This window comes from Oreochromis niloticus, linkage group LG3, assembly GCF_001858045.2.
Source record: "Oreochromis niloticus isolate F11D_XX linkage group LG3, O_niloticus_UMD_NMBU, whole genome shotgun sequence".
NCBI classification, from domain to species: Eukaryota; Metazoa; Chordata; class Actinopteri; order Cichliformes; family Cichlidae; genus Oreochromis; species Oreochromis niloticus.
The window spans coordinates 58,697,177-58,710,422 of record NC_031967.2 but is presented as its reverse complement, the minus strand read 5'-3'; the positions used below and the strand labels follow the sequence as shown (position 1 = coordinate 58,710,422).

General features: G+C 47.7%; 1 protein-coding gene across 1 annotated transcript in view; it reads left to right on the top strand.

Annotated features, from left to right (window-relative positions):
- LOC102080179 (muscle M-line assembly protein unc-89) overlaps nt 1-13,246 on the top strand; it is a 156,244-nt gene that overhangs the window by 90,078 nt on the left and 52,920 nt on the right. The window contains exons 14-15 of the mRNA XM_025905173.1: nt 11,264-11,596; nt 11,904-12,185. Coding sequence (XP_025760958.1) covers nt 11,264-11,596; nt 11,904-12,185 — 615 coding nt within the window. The remainder of the gene's footprint in view (nt 1-11,263; nt 11,597-11,903; nt 12,186-13,246) is intronic.

Genomic DNA, 13,246 nt, shown 5'->3' with positions numbered 1-13,246 from the left:
AAACGCTCTCAAACACACTACTGAAATGCTCTCACACACACTACTGAAATGCTCTCACACACTACTGAAACGCTCTCACACACACTACTGAAACGCTCTCACACACACTACTGAAATGCTCTCACACACAGTACTGAAACGCTCTCACACACACTACTGAAATTTTAGCTCTCACACACACTACTGAAATGCTCTCACACACACTACTGAAACGCTCTCACACACACTACTGAAACGCTCTCAAACACACTACTGAAACGCTCTCACACACACTACTGAAACGCTCTCACACACACTACTGAAATGCACTCACGCACTCCACTGAAACCAGAGGCATTTCCGCTGAACGGGAAGTTGTTTCCTGACAAGGAAACTGATGGAAAAACTGGTATATTGCAAAACACTACAAGGATGTCTACTCAACAACCTGCTAGTACAGCGGTCCCCAACCTTTTTTGCGCCACGTACCATTTATGGCCAACAGTAATTTTACGGACCGGCCTTTAAGTTGTCTTGGATAAATACAATAAAATAAAACCAGTACCGCTTCCAAAAAAAGAAGATTTAATTATAACACACGGGAAAAGACCCAAGGAAACAGAGTTAACAATATAAACGATATTAAAAAAAAAAACCCAAAAAACGATAAATACACTGAAAACAATACATTTCAAACTCAAGCCTCAACTCTTGTGACCCGGTACCAAATGAATCACAGACCGGTACTGGTCCAGGAACTGGGTGTTGGGGACGGCTGTGCTTGTAGCTTAAGTGAAGCAGCCACATTACTTAAAAATATTTTAGCTTCCTTGAATCAAGGAATGGATTCAAGGTGCAAGAGGGAATTCGGCAAGTATGTCCTGTTTCCCCTAAGCTTTTTATATTGGCAACTCAGTTGTTAACACTATTAATCAAAAATTCTAACGACATACAAGGAATATCAATTTTTAATAAAGACTTCAAAATAAGTCAATTCGCAGATGATACATCTATTTTTTTTAAAGAGAAATAGGTGGTCGAGAAAACTAAATTTTCTCTAATGCTTCTCGTTTATCTCTCAGTATCAAAAAATGTGAACTACTCCTGATTCATACAAGCTCTGACTCTTCAATAGCTTTGGTTAGAGTTGAACCTAAAGTTAAATATATCGGGCTGATAATATCTAAAAAAAACAATTAGCAGAGAAGACACTAATATTTCTAACTGTATCATGGAGATGAAGAAATCACTTAGCCAGTGGTTAACCAGAGACCTCGCTATTATTGGCAGAAACATCCTATCTAAAGCTGAAGGCATCTCCAAATTGATTTATCCTTGTCACTCTCTATATATCTCCTCTAAAAACATTAATAAGGCTAACACAGTTATTTTCAAATTTTTGTGGAGGAATAAAACCCATTACATTGAAACATCTCAGAAAAATATTGTCTAAACTGTTCTCAAAGAGAATATAACAAATTTTGTGAACTGGTCCCACTGCCTCTGCTTCATTTGATTAAAAATGTTATGATATACAATAAGTTCCCATCTGTGCTCCCAAATTTATTGCTAGGGCAATGTCAGCTGTTTGATAAAAATGCAATAATAGATTTATTAGTAGTTTCTTCAAAGACAAAATATTTCATAGTTGCAACAGAATGGTTACATTGCATGGTTCTAATTTAGTTATTTCATATACTGGATAAAGCATACTGTAGCGGGCCAGGGCTGTTCGGGGTTTGTTCGGTTATTACAGTTATGTGTTTGTTGTCATGTTGTTATGGTCACGAGTGACGCGCTCTCTCGGCGACTGTGTTTCCGGTGAGAGAGCGCCTTTTTTTGTTGTTTTATGTTGTTGCTGCGCTGAGGAGGGAGGTAGCGGCAGTGTTCTGGGCCGCTTGTAAATAAACGGGTGCTCCCAAAGAAACCTTTGTCTCCTCCGTGACTGAGCTCGCCACATTGGTGTCAAAAGTGGGATTGCTCACCCTCGCCATAATGGAGAGAGACATTCGGAGGCTGGAGCAAGCTGTCGAGGAGAGCATCCGCTGCTTGGGAAGCTGGCGATCGAGGAGAGAGGAAGCGAGCGGCCATGTAAGTCCCCCGACGGGTCCCGACGGCGCAAGCGCACCGCAGCAGCGGCCCGTCGCGACAGACGCTAGGGCAATGCTTCATGGGCTGCCTCTGTCGACCGACACACCGAGCCCCCGACAGCGAGCAGTGACGCCTGCAACGCCAGCTAAGGTACCGAAATACAATGGGCTAACCCCGCTAGAGCCCTACCTCTCACAAGTACGGCTAGCCGCGAGGCATAATGGCTGGAGCGACGAAGAGGCTGCTACACACTTAGCGCTAGCATTGGAAGGAGATGCACTGCAGGTACTCCTTGACCTAGCCCCGTCAGAGCAGCATGAGCTCCAGACCCTCACCATAGCACCGAGAGGCGATTCGGGCAGCAGCACTCCACTGATCAGAGCAGAGAGCAGCTGACCAACCAGAGCTGTCGGCCGGGGGAGAGCCTGGGCACCTTTGCAGCGGACGTGTTGCTGCATGCTCGTCGTAGCTACCCGGAGTTCCCAGCAGCAGCTCGTGAGGAGCTTAGCCTGCATGCTTTTCTGCGAGGACTTTTTCCAGAGCGACTACGTCAACATGTCCGCCTGGCCATGCCTCAAACTCTCCGTGAGGCGCTCCTTGAGGCTGAGAGGGCCGAGCTGGTGTTCACCTCGCAACCTAACCAGCAGGTGCCCCCCCCAAACTGCCCCCAAATCAGAGTCGCAGACTGCGACGGGGAGTGGGAGGTCGCCGAGATATGCCAGATGCAACCCTCGGTGCCCCGGAGGCGTCCCCGTCGACCGACCGACCGCTGCTACCGGTGCGATGAGCCTGGCCACATGGCGCGTGACTGCCCAGCACCTGCCCCGAAGACCAGGACTACGCAGCCTCAGGGAAACGGGGAGGGAGCGGTGTAGTGAGGGGACCACCGCTCCAGCTTCCTGCCCCCCTCCAAGGACGATGCACGGTGGTGGGCCGAGTTGGGCACCTCAAGGGACTCTACTTGAGCTGCTGTGTTGAGGACCTGCCATGCCAGGCCCTGGTGGACATGGGGTCCAGCATTTCCCTGATACGACCTGGCGTGCTCCCTGGAACGTCCGGGCCATTGGTGAAGGGTTGGTCGCCCACCGACACCCAGCTGATGACGGTGACGGGTGAGAGGGCTGATATGCGGGGGAAGAAACCGTTGCGGGTCCGAGTGATGGATCTGGAGCTGGTGCACGACTTCTGGCTTGCTGACATTCAAGACCAGTGCATCATCGGCCTTGATCTGCTGACCCGCTGGGGGGCCTGCGTCGTCACCGCAAAGTGGGCTATCACTCTTGGCACAGAGTCTCTTGCCCTCCAGTGCGGTCAAAAGCAGGGAGCGGAGGGAACCTGAGCCAGACGAGACAGGCGTCGGGCGACTGCCGCTCAGCAGATTTCGGGTGCCGGTGGCTCCGGGTCATCTCTACTCACTTCGGCCCCGGCCTCTCAGCCCGACAAATCTCCCTCGACCAAGACAACCGAGGCTGTTGGTGACCTGTGGCAGCGCAGCAGCGTAGGTCTCAACGTTGACCAGCGCCAGCGGTTGAGGTGCCTCCTGGACGAGAATGTGGACATCTTTGCCGCCAGTGACAAAGACTGCAGGCAGACGGGGCTGGTCCAGCGCACCATCGACACCGGCTCTGCTCAAGCCATCCGTCTGCACCCACACCGGCTGCCCCTCTCCAAACGGCAGGTGGCAGAGGAAAAGATCCGTGAGATGGCTGCGGCTGGGGTGATCGAGCCGTCCAACAGCCCATGGGCGGCACCCGTGGTCCTGGTGGGGAAGAAGGATGGCAGCCCGAGGTTCTGCGTGGATTTTCGCTGTCTCAATGCAGTCACTAAGAAGGACTCGTACCCGCTTCCACGGATCGACGAGGCCCTGGATTACGTTACCGGCTCCAGCTGGTTCAGCTCCCTCGACCTACGCAACGGCTACTGGCAGGTGGAACTAGCCCCCGAAGCAAGGCCTAAGACTGCATTCACCATTGGACAGGGGCTGTGGCAGTTCAGGGTCATGCCATTTGGGCTCTGCAATGCGCCAGCGATGTTTGAGAGGCTGATGGAGAGGGTGCTCGTGAACATCCCTCGTAGCCGCTGTGTTGTGTACCTGGATGACATGTTGGTGCACGGTGGCGACTTCGACAGTGCACTGTCTCACCTGAGCGAGGTCTTCAGCGCCATCCGTCGAGCTGGGCTGCGGCTCAACCCTGCAAAGTGCCGGCTGTTGGCGAGAGAGACTACGTTCTTGGGCCGTGTGATCAGCGCTCAAGGTATCGCCACCGATTCCGCAAAGGTGGCTGCGGTCCGGGACTGGCCGACTCCCTCGAACGTCAAAGAACTGCGGAGCTTCCTGGGCCTAGCCTCCTACTACCGTTGGTTCATCAAGGGGTTCGCGACGATAGCCAGCCCCCTCCACTGCCTGACTGACAAGGGCCAGCCGTTTGGCTGGGGTGATGCCTGCGCGGCGGCTTTTGCACAGCTGAAGGAGGCCCTCACCAGAGCCCCAGTTCTGGCCTACCCCGACGCCCGGCAGCCTTTCATTGTGGACACTGACACTAGCAATGTACGAGTCGGGGCGGTCCTTTCCCAGCAGGGCGAGGCCGGAGAACGAGTGGTGGCATACTTCTGCCGTGCTCTGGGGCGAGCCGAGAGGAACTACTGCGTGACCCGGCGGGAGCTGCTGGCCGTAGTGCTAGCGGTGCGGCACTTCCGGCCATACCTGCACGGTTGCCGGTTCCTCCTGTGCACTGACCATGCATCTCTGACCTGGCTCCTGAACTTCAACCACCCAAAAGGTCAGGTGGCCCGCTGGCTGGAGGTCCTTCAGGGCTACAACTTTGAGATCCAGCATCGGGCAGGTCGGCAGCATGCCAACGCTGATGCCCTCTCCAGACGGCCCTGCATGGCCGTCGAGTGCCGCTACTGTCTGCGACAGGAGGAGCGAGCTCAGGAGGTGCTGGAGGTGGCTACTGCTCAGGCCACAGCCAGCGGAGGGGGGTGGCTCCCACTGACAACGCATCAGCTGAAGCGGGAGCAGGAAGCCGACGCGACGTTGGGTCAGGTGGGGGCCTGGCTGGAGGCGGCGCAACGCCCAGACTGGACGGGGGTGTCGGGTCAGGAGCCCGAGGTGAAGGCCTACTACTCCCAGCACAACAACCTGGAGACCCACGACGGCCTCCTGTACCGGAGATGGCGGGCCCCCAGTCAGGGCAGAGATCTCCTGCAGCTGTTGGTGCCTCGGTCGCTGCGGTTGCAGGTGCTTGAGCTTGTCCACGGCTCGGTGGGGGCAGGCCACTATGGGAACACCAAAACTCTCCGCTGCCTCAGGGGACGGTTCTACTGGCCTGGCTGTCGACGGGATGTGGAACTTCACGTGCACTGCTGTGACACCTGCACGGCGCAGAAGGGCCCCACTCAACGCTCCACTGCCCCCCTTCAGCAGTACTTGGTGGGGACCCCGATGGAGCGAGTGGGAGTGGACATCCTAGGGCCTTTCCCCGTTACGGAGTCAGGGAACCGGTACGTGCTGGTGGCGATGGACTATTTCACAAAGTGGCCGGAGGCCTACGCGGTGCCGGATCAGAGTGCGACGACGACGGCAGAGAGGCTGGTGGAGGAGATGTTCGCCCGTTTTGGGGTCCCGGCTGAGCTCCACAGTGACCAGGGGCGCAACTTCGAATCAAAGGTGTTTGGGGAGATTTGCCGGCGGCTGGGGGTGGAGAATACAAGAACCACACCGCTCCACCCGCGAAGCGACGGCTTGGTTGAGCATTTTAACCGCACACTGGCTACCCAGCTCGCCATTCTCACCAGCTGCCACCAGCGGGATTGGGACCGACATCTGCCCCTGGTCCTTTGGTCGTATCGGACTGCGGTTCAGGAGTCCAGCCAGTGCACGCATGCCGCTTTGATGTTTGGGCGGGAGCTCCGGACGCCTGTGGATCTGGTGTTTGGGTCCCCCCCCCGCCCGAGCCGGAGATTGACGGTGGGCCAGTGATGGACTACTACAGGAGGCTGAGGGAGCGGCTGCAGGTGGTTCACGACTACACCAGCCAGGCCCAGGCCAGCGCCAGAGTACGACAGAAAAGAGCCTACGACACCAAGTGCCGGGGGGAGGCTTTTGTGCCTGGCGACAAGGTTTGGGTGTACTGCCCGGTTCGCAAGAGAGGAGTGTCCCCCAAACTGTGCAGTCACTGGCAAGGGCCGGCGGAGGTCGTGGAGCGGCTAACGGAAGTGGTGTACCGTATCCGCATGCCGGGCCCGGGGCGCATGGTGGTGTTGCACCGGGACAGGCTTTCACCGTACCGACCGCTCGCTCCGGCAGACGCCGGGGCAGGGGATGCTGGTGACACCCCAGGTTCTGATCCGAATGACTTTTCCCCCGCCGGTCGAGACCAACCGGTGCGCCAGAAGAAGGCACCCGGACACTTACAAGACTTTGTGTGGGGTAATGGGGCTGTCGGGGACGACTGACCCCTTAGGTGGGGGCTATGTAGCGGGCCAGGGCTGTTCGGGGTTTGTTCGGTTATTACAGTTATGTGTTTGTTGTCATGTTGTTATGGTGACGAGTGACGCACTCTCTCGGCGACTGTGTTTCCGGTGAGAGAGCGCCTTTTTTTGTTGTTTTATGTTGTTGCCACGCTGAGGAGGGAGGTAGCGGCAGTGTTCTGGGCCGGTTGTAAATAAACGGGTGCTCTCAAAGAAACCTTTGTCTCCTCCGTGACTGAGCTCGCCACAATACTAAAAATTTATGAAATACGCTATTCTACCTAAAGTTGAAGAAACACACTTAAAGTAATAAACAAAATTAATCCTGTGGCAGAATTACTAAAAAAGAGATTTGGTTTTGAGGTGGATCAATGTTCTTTTTGTACTGATGAAAATGAAACCGTAGAACATCTTTTTTTCTATGCCCTATCACACAATGGATATGGTGCAACTTAAAAAAATTGGATTTCCCTAAATATTAATGATGTGCCACTATTTGAATTACATCATAAATTTTTTTTATATGGATCATCTAGCATTGGGTGTCATCATCATACTTTTGAGTAAATATCATATCCATTGTGCTAAATGGAGGAACGCTAAGCCTTCTCTCCCTGGTTTTATTAATGACTTTAAAATATTTTTTCTTTGCTAAAAAAGACAAAAAGCACATAAAAAAATTAACCAGGATAATGCCCGTCTGCTATTCTAAATTTTGACTTATGCTGAGGCTTATATATTGTTAAGTAATGCAGCTGCTTCACTTAGGCTACTAGCAGGTTGCTGAGTAGACATCTGTGTAGTGGTTTGTTTGAAATCTACCACTTTTTCCTTCAGTTTTGAAACGCCTTCCTGTTTAACTGAAACGCCTTGCTGTTTAACTGAAATGCCTTCCTGTTCAATTAAAACGCCTTTGTGTTTAACTGAAATACCTTCCTGTTCCACTGAACCGCCTTCCTGTTCAACTGAAACGCCTTCCTGTTTAACTGATAATAATTGATAATAATCTAATTGATACCTCTTTGTGCTCTTTCAGTTTGAGCTTTTTTTATATTTAATGTTGAAGTTATAGCACAAATAACCAGAGAGCTCTAAATGAAGAGAGGATTTGAATCTTTGTTAGGCTGTTTTAGAGGAAAGTCAAATAGGGGAACATATAACGTCTAAAAGAAAATTGAAAACCATAACTAGCGGAACATGGAACTTGGAAATACACTGGGCTGAAAGAAATAGAAGAAATACAGCAGAAGTACATGAAGAAAATTCACTGAGAAGTAGAGTTGATGTTTTGACCAGGACTGAGAGAAATCAGCACTATGTATACACACAGAGAAGGGTAATCAGGGGAGTAGAGACAGTTGGGAAAATGAGACACAGATGTAAAAGAACAGATAATAAGATGAGGGAAGTAAAACTCACAGTAAAGAGCAAGGGATGAATAACTATCCAATAAAGCAGGAAGTGAGAAGTGATAACTAAACATGGAAATGCAGACACACAAACGTCACACAAAAAATGGAAGAAGAAACACTGAGAGAAAAACTAAACTCTAATACAACCCAGAACTAAGAAGTAGACTAAAAACACTTAAGAAAAGTACAATTATAAAACATAAACACTAAAAACACACAAATGAAGAACCAAACAGAATATTTAAATAAAAACTTTACAAATGACATGACTGCTAAAAGACTTAAAAACCCTAGGTCAAACAGCTCAAGGCCATGACAAAGATAGACTAACAATCACAAAATTAGGGAAGCATTTCCAACTAATGAAGAAGCCAAAATTTTTACTGGCTCATGTAATGAGAGAGAAGAGTCTGATGGTGCACAACATTGTGGGCATGAGCGCACTGAGATGAAGAAAGACCCACTGAACACTAAAGACCTCAGTCTGACCCTGAAAGACCTCCACCTCACTGACAGTGGAGTCTACACCTGCACCATCTACAACAAGGATGGACACATGCTGCTACGGAAATCAGTGACTCTCAGTGTCAAAGGTGAGAGTAACATCTGTTTGTCCACATTACAAATCCTCAATGAAAAAGATCCAATCAAACAGCCTGTGATGCATCATGGGAATGTGACATATGTAGAATCAGTGCAGGTTTGCTGTATGTGAGTTGAGCCGTACAGTGCAGGAGAGAGAGGGTGGCTCCTGCCTCTGTTTTACAGTCCATGATTGTATAGAAGCTGTTCCAGAGTCAGCTCATGTTCACATATTTATGAAGTCTTACACTGGAAAGTCTGCTCTTGATCTCAGTAAATGAACGGGGCTTCCTCATTCCCTGTACACAGACTGGCAGATGTTGATATAAGAAGATGACGTCAGCACTATATATACACACAGAGAAGGGTAATCAGGGGAGTAGAGACAGTTGGGAAAATGAGACACAGATGTAAAAAGAACAGATAATAAGATGAGGGAAGTAAAACTCACAGTAAAGAGCAAGGGATGAATAACTATGCAATAAAGCAGGAAGTGAGAAGTGATAACTAAACATGGAAATGCAGACACACAAACAAACGTCACACAAAAAATGGAACAAGAAACACTGAGAGAAAAACTAAACTCTAATACAACCCAGAACTAAGAAGTAGACTAAAAACACTTAAGAAAAGTACAATTATAAAACATAAACACTAAAAACACACAAATGAAGAACCAAACAGAATATTTAAATGAAAACTTTAGAAATGACATGACTGCTGTTAAAATCTCCCAATTCTTTTAATCTTTGGGCTGAAGGAAGGACAATACTCGGTGTATAAATGCTCAATCAACAATATTTTATTTCCATACAATTCAACACTTAAGAGCATAAGAACCATCATGATGGGGAGACCTGCCTGCAGAGGGTCACAGCAAGTCTCAAAATGGTGACGGGTTACTCAGCTTCTTATAGCCTCTAGTGGCCCCCACCTAGTCGTAAAAGCCTAAACATTCACATTCTTTCTCTCTTAAGTTATGACCTCGGCTCCCTGTCTTTCTGCTCTCTGTAAGGTGGGGGTATGGAATGTGGTCTGTCTCTTCTATTATCGGCACAAGGTCTTCTGCACCCAACATTCTCTTCATGATTCAGCAGTATGAAATGTCAAGAAACAGTGTAACACATTCAACAGTGTCGAGTAATACAGGTCAATCCAATAGATCTAATGATTTTCAGACTCTTTTAAGTCAGAAGTATAATGCAAACTAAAACTACATACTGATCACACACTCTATATTAAGGGGTATAATATGATCTACAGCAGTATGATAATTCAACTACTTTGATTACAGATATAAGGTAACATATGATAACCGAATAATCTCACAATTCCCCCTTTTGATCTCTTAAAAAGAGATCACTTATAACATACACTCCAGCATTGCAAGGTCCAGTTCTTCTTGGTCCTGAGACCCTCTGTCCCCCTTTTTGGGTGGACCATATGTAGAATGACCTCTGTGTTTGCGCAGGTCAAATGCAAGAAAAACTATGATTACAACAATAACAGTAGTTACAGATGACACTCCCATCACTCTCCAGTTTCCCCACAGCTTTATTTTGGTGCTCCAGTTTCCCACCCCCATCTTGGTGCTACCTTATACCCTCAAATGTACTCAGACTAGAACCCCTGTCCGAGGGGCTTTTAACCTTTATTTTATTGCTGCAGCTACCAGTGTCTTCCAGTTAGGTGATTCTCAGCTTCTTTCTTCGACCTCCGGGGTTAGACCATCCTTTAGTCGTTGCACAGATCAGGGGATTATTCTGCCCCAATTTCAAACAAAGATCTGTGTATTTTGGGGTCACCGCCGTGTCCCCCTTTTTGCCAAGAGCCTCTCGAACCTCGTTGGTCTGGTGTTCCTAGATTTTCGCCAACCCCTTCATGGTTATTGCTGTGTTTATGGGATCCATCTTCTCAAGGAGCCCAAACGCCATGACACTTGACCCCAGTTGCTGTCTCGGGAGTCCCTACGTCTGTCTCTGCTGTGAAGGGTCCTCATATCTCCGTGTCCTCGTCTGGTGTCTGTTCCTTTCTCTGCAAGAGACAGAAAACCAAAACACCTCTCTCCCTAGCCTTGATAATCTAATATTGTTATCCATTGTTCTTCTAGTGATTCAAATTTGGTTTAAAATATCATGTTCAGGACTCTCTGACCCAGGGACATATTCTAATCATAATCTATGTGTGTGTAAAAGGAATGAAAAATTAATGCACCATTTCTAAGTCTAACACATTATAAGCTTAAGTTTTACCATACCTAAATTATTAAACCCACAAATAAAGTCATAAAATGTTCATAAAACCATTGTTTGATGTTCAGACTCACTGCTAAAAGACTTTAAAACCCTAGGTCAAACAGCTCAAGGCCATGACAAAGATAGACTAACAATCACAAAATTAGGGAAGCATTTCCAACTAATGAAGAAGCCAAAATTTTTACTGGCTCATGTAATGAGAGAGAAGAGTCTGATGGTCCACAACATTGTGGGGATGAGGACTTTGAAGATCCATCTTCTAGTAGCTCATCGGTCCCCAAATATTATACTGAGTCCTTTAACCGGTACAAGATTTGGATCTATCAAAGGAAGTGTCTGATTTTGTGGGTCTGGCCTCAGTCAGAAAATCTCCTGGCTCCAGGAAGTTCAGACCTGACGTCTCTACAATGAGTCATCTAGATGTAAAGGATGTTGTCTCTCTGACTATGTTCTCCTCTGTTTTCTCTTTAGAGTACCAGCTGGAGATGGTGGAGGTGACACAGGGGAAGGAGTTTGTCCTGCTGCCCTTTAAAATCAAAGAAGGCTTCACCCAGGATGTCAAAGTGGAGTGGAAACACAAAAACAAGATGGTCCATGAGTATCAGATTGGTAAAGACCAGTGTCACTTAAAGGGCCAAGATCAGAAACAGCGCACTGAGATGAAGAAAGACCCACTGAACACTAAAGACCTCAGTCTGACCCTGAAAGACCTCCACCTCACTGACAGTGGAGTCTACACCTGCACCGTCTACAACAAGGATGGACACATGCTGCTACAGAAATCAGTGACTCTCAGTGTCAGAGGTGAGTGTTACAGCTGTTTGTCCTCCGTCCAAAATAGGTATAGATTTATAAGTAACAAAACAGAATTTAGAGACTAAAACTAAGAGTTCACATAATAAAAGTTAAACAAAAACTAAACATTTACACACAATCAAAACAAAAGTGAAAGGAGCAAACCCACTCTGGAAACTGACAGAAACTAAACTGAATTCAAAAGAAAAGGCCAACACTAAATAAAAACAATGAAAGTATCAAACTATAATAACTGTAGATGATGGAGGATCACCTTCACTGACATCTGTCTGTCTGTCTCATATTCTCCTCTCAGTTCCTGAGGTTCAGATGGTGGAAACAGTTAAAGGGGTTCAGTCTGTCCTGCTGCCATTTACAACTGATATCAAGCTTCAGGACGTCACAGCGGAGTGGAAACATGAAGACAGGAAAGTTCCACAAGGACAAGCAGAGATGAAGAAAGACCCACTGACAACTGGAGACCTCAGTCTGACCCTGAAAGACCTCCACCTCACTGACAGTGGAGTCTACACCTGCACCGTCTACAACAAGGATGGACACATGCTGCTACAGAAATCAGTGACTCTCAGTGTCAAAGGTGAGAGTAACATCTGTTTGTCCACATTACAAATCCTCAATGAAAAAGATCCAATCAAACAGCCTGTGATGCATCATGGGAATGTGACATATGTAGAATCAGTGCAGGTTTGCTGTATGTGAGTTGAGCCGTACAGTGCAGGAGAGAGAGGGTGGCTCCTGCCTCTGTTTTACAGTCCATGATTGTATAGAAGCTGATCCAGAATCAGCTCATGTTCACATATTTATAAAGTCTTACACTGGAAAGTCTGCTGTTGATCTCAGTAAATGAACGGGGTTTCCTCATTCCCTGTACACAGACTGGCAGATGTTGATATAAGAAGATGACGTGGTGCTCTGTAGGAAAACAGAACAAGTCCACCATCAGAGCAGACTGTTTTCTCAGTTTGATATGTAGGACTGTGTCACAGTCTAATGTTTATTAATTCCTATGAGGTGCCATAAGGGACATTATTACTGAAACGCTCTCAAACACACTACTGAAATGCTCTCACACACACTACTGAAACGCACTCACACACACTACTGAAATGCTCTCACACACACTACTGAAACGCACTCACACACACTACTGAAACGCACTCACACACACTACTGAAACACTCTCACACACACTACTGAAACGCTCTCACACACACTACTGAAATGCACTCACGCACTTCACTGAAACCAGAGGCATTTCCGCTGAACAGGAAGTTTTTTCCTGACAAGGAAACTGATGGAAAAAGTGATATATTGCAAAACACTACAAGGATGTCTACTCAACAACCTGCTAGTACAGCGGTCCCCAACCTTTTTGCGCCACGTACCATTTATGGCCGACAGTAATTTCACGGACCGGCCTTTAAGTTGTCTTGGATAAATACAATAAAATAAAACCAGTACCGCTTCCAAAAAAAGAAGATTTAATTATAACACACGGGAAAAGACCCAAGGAAACAGAGTTAACAATATAAACGATATTAAAAAAAAAACAAAAACAAAAAAAAAAAACCGATAAATACCCTGAAAACAATACATTTCAAACTCAAGCCTCAACTCTTGTGACCCGGTACCAAATGA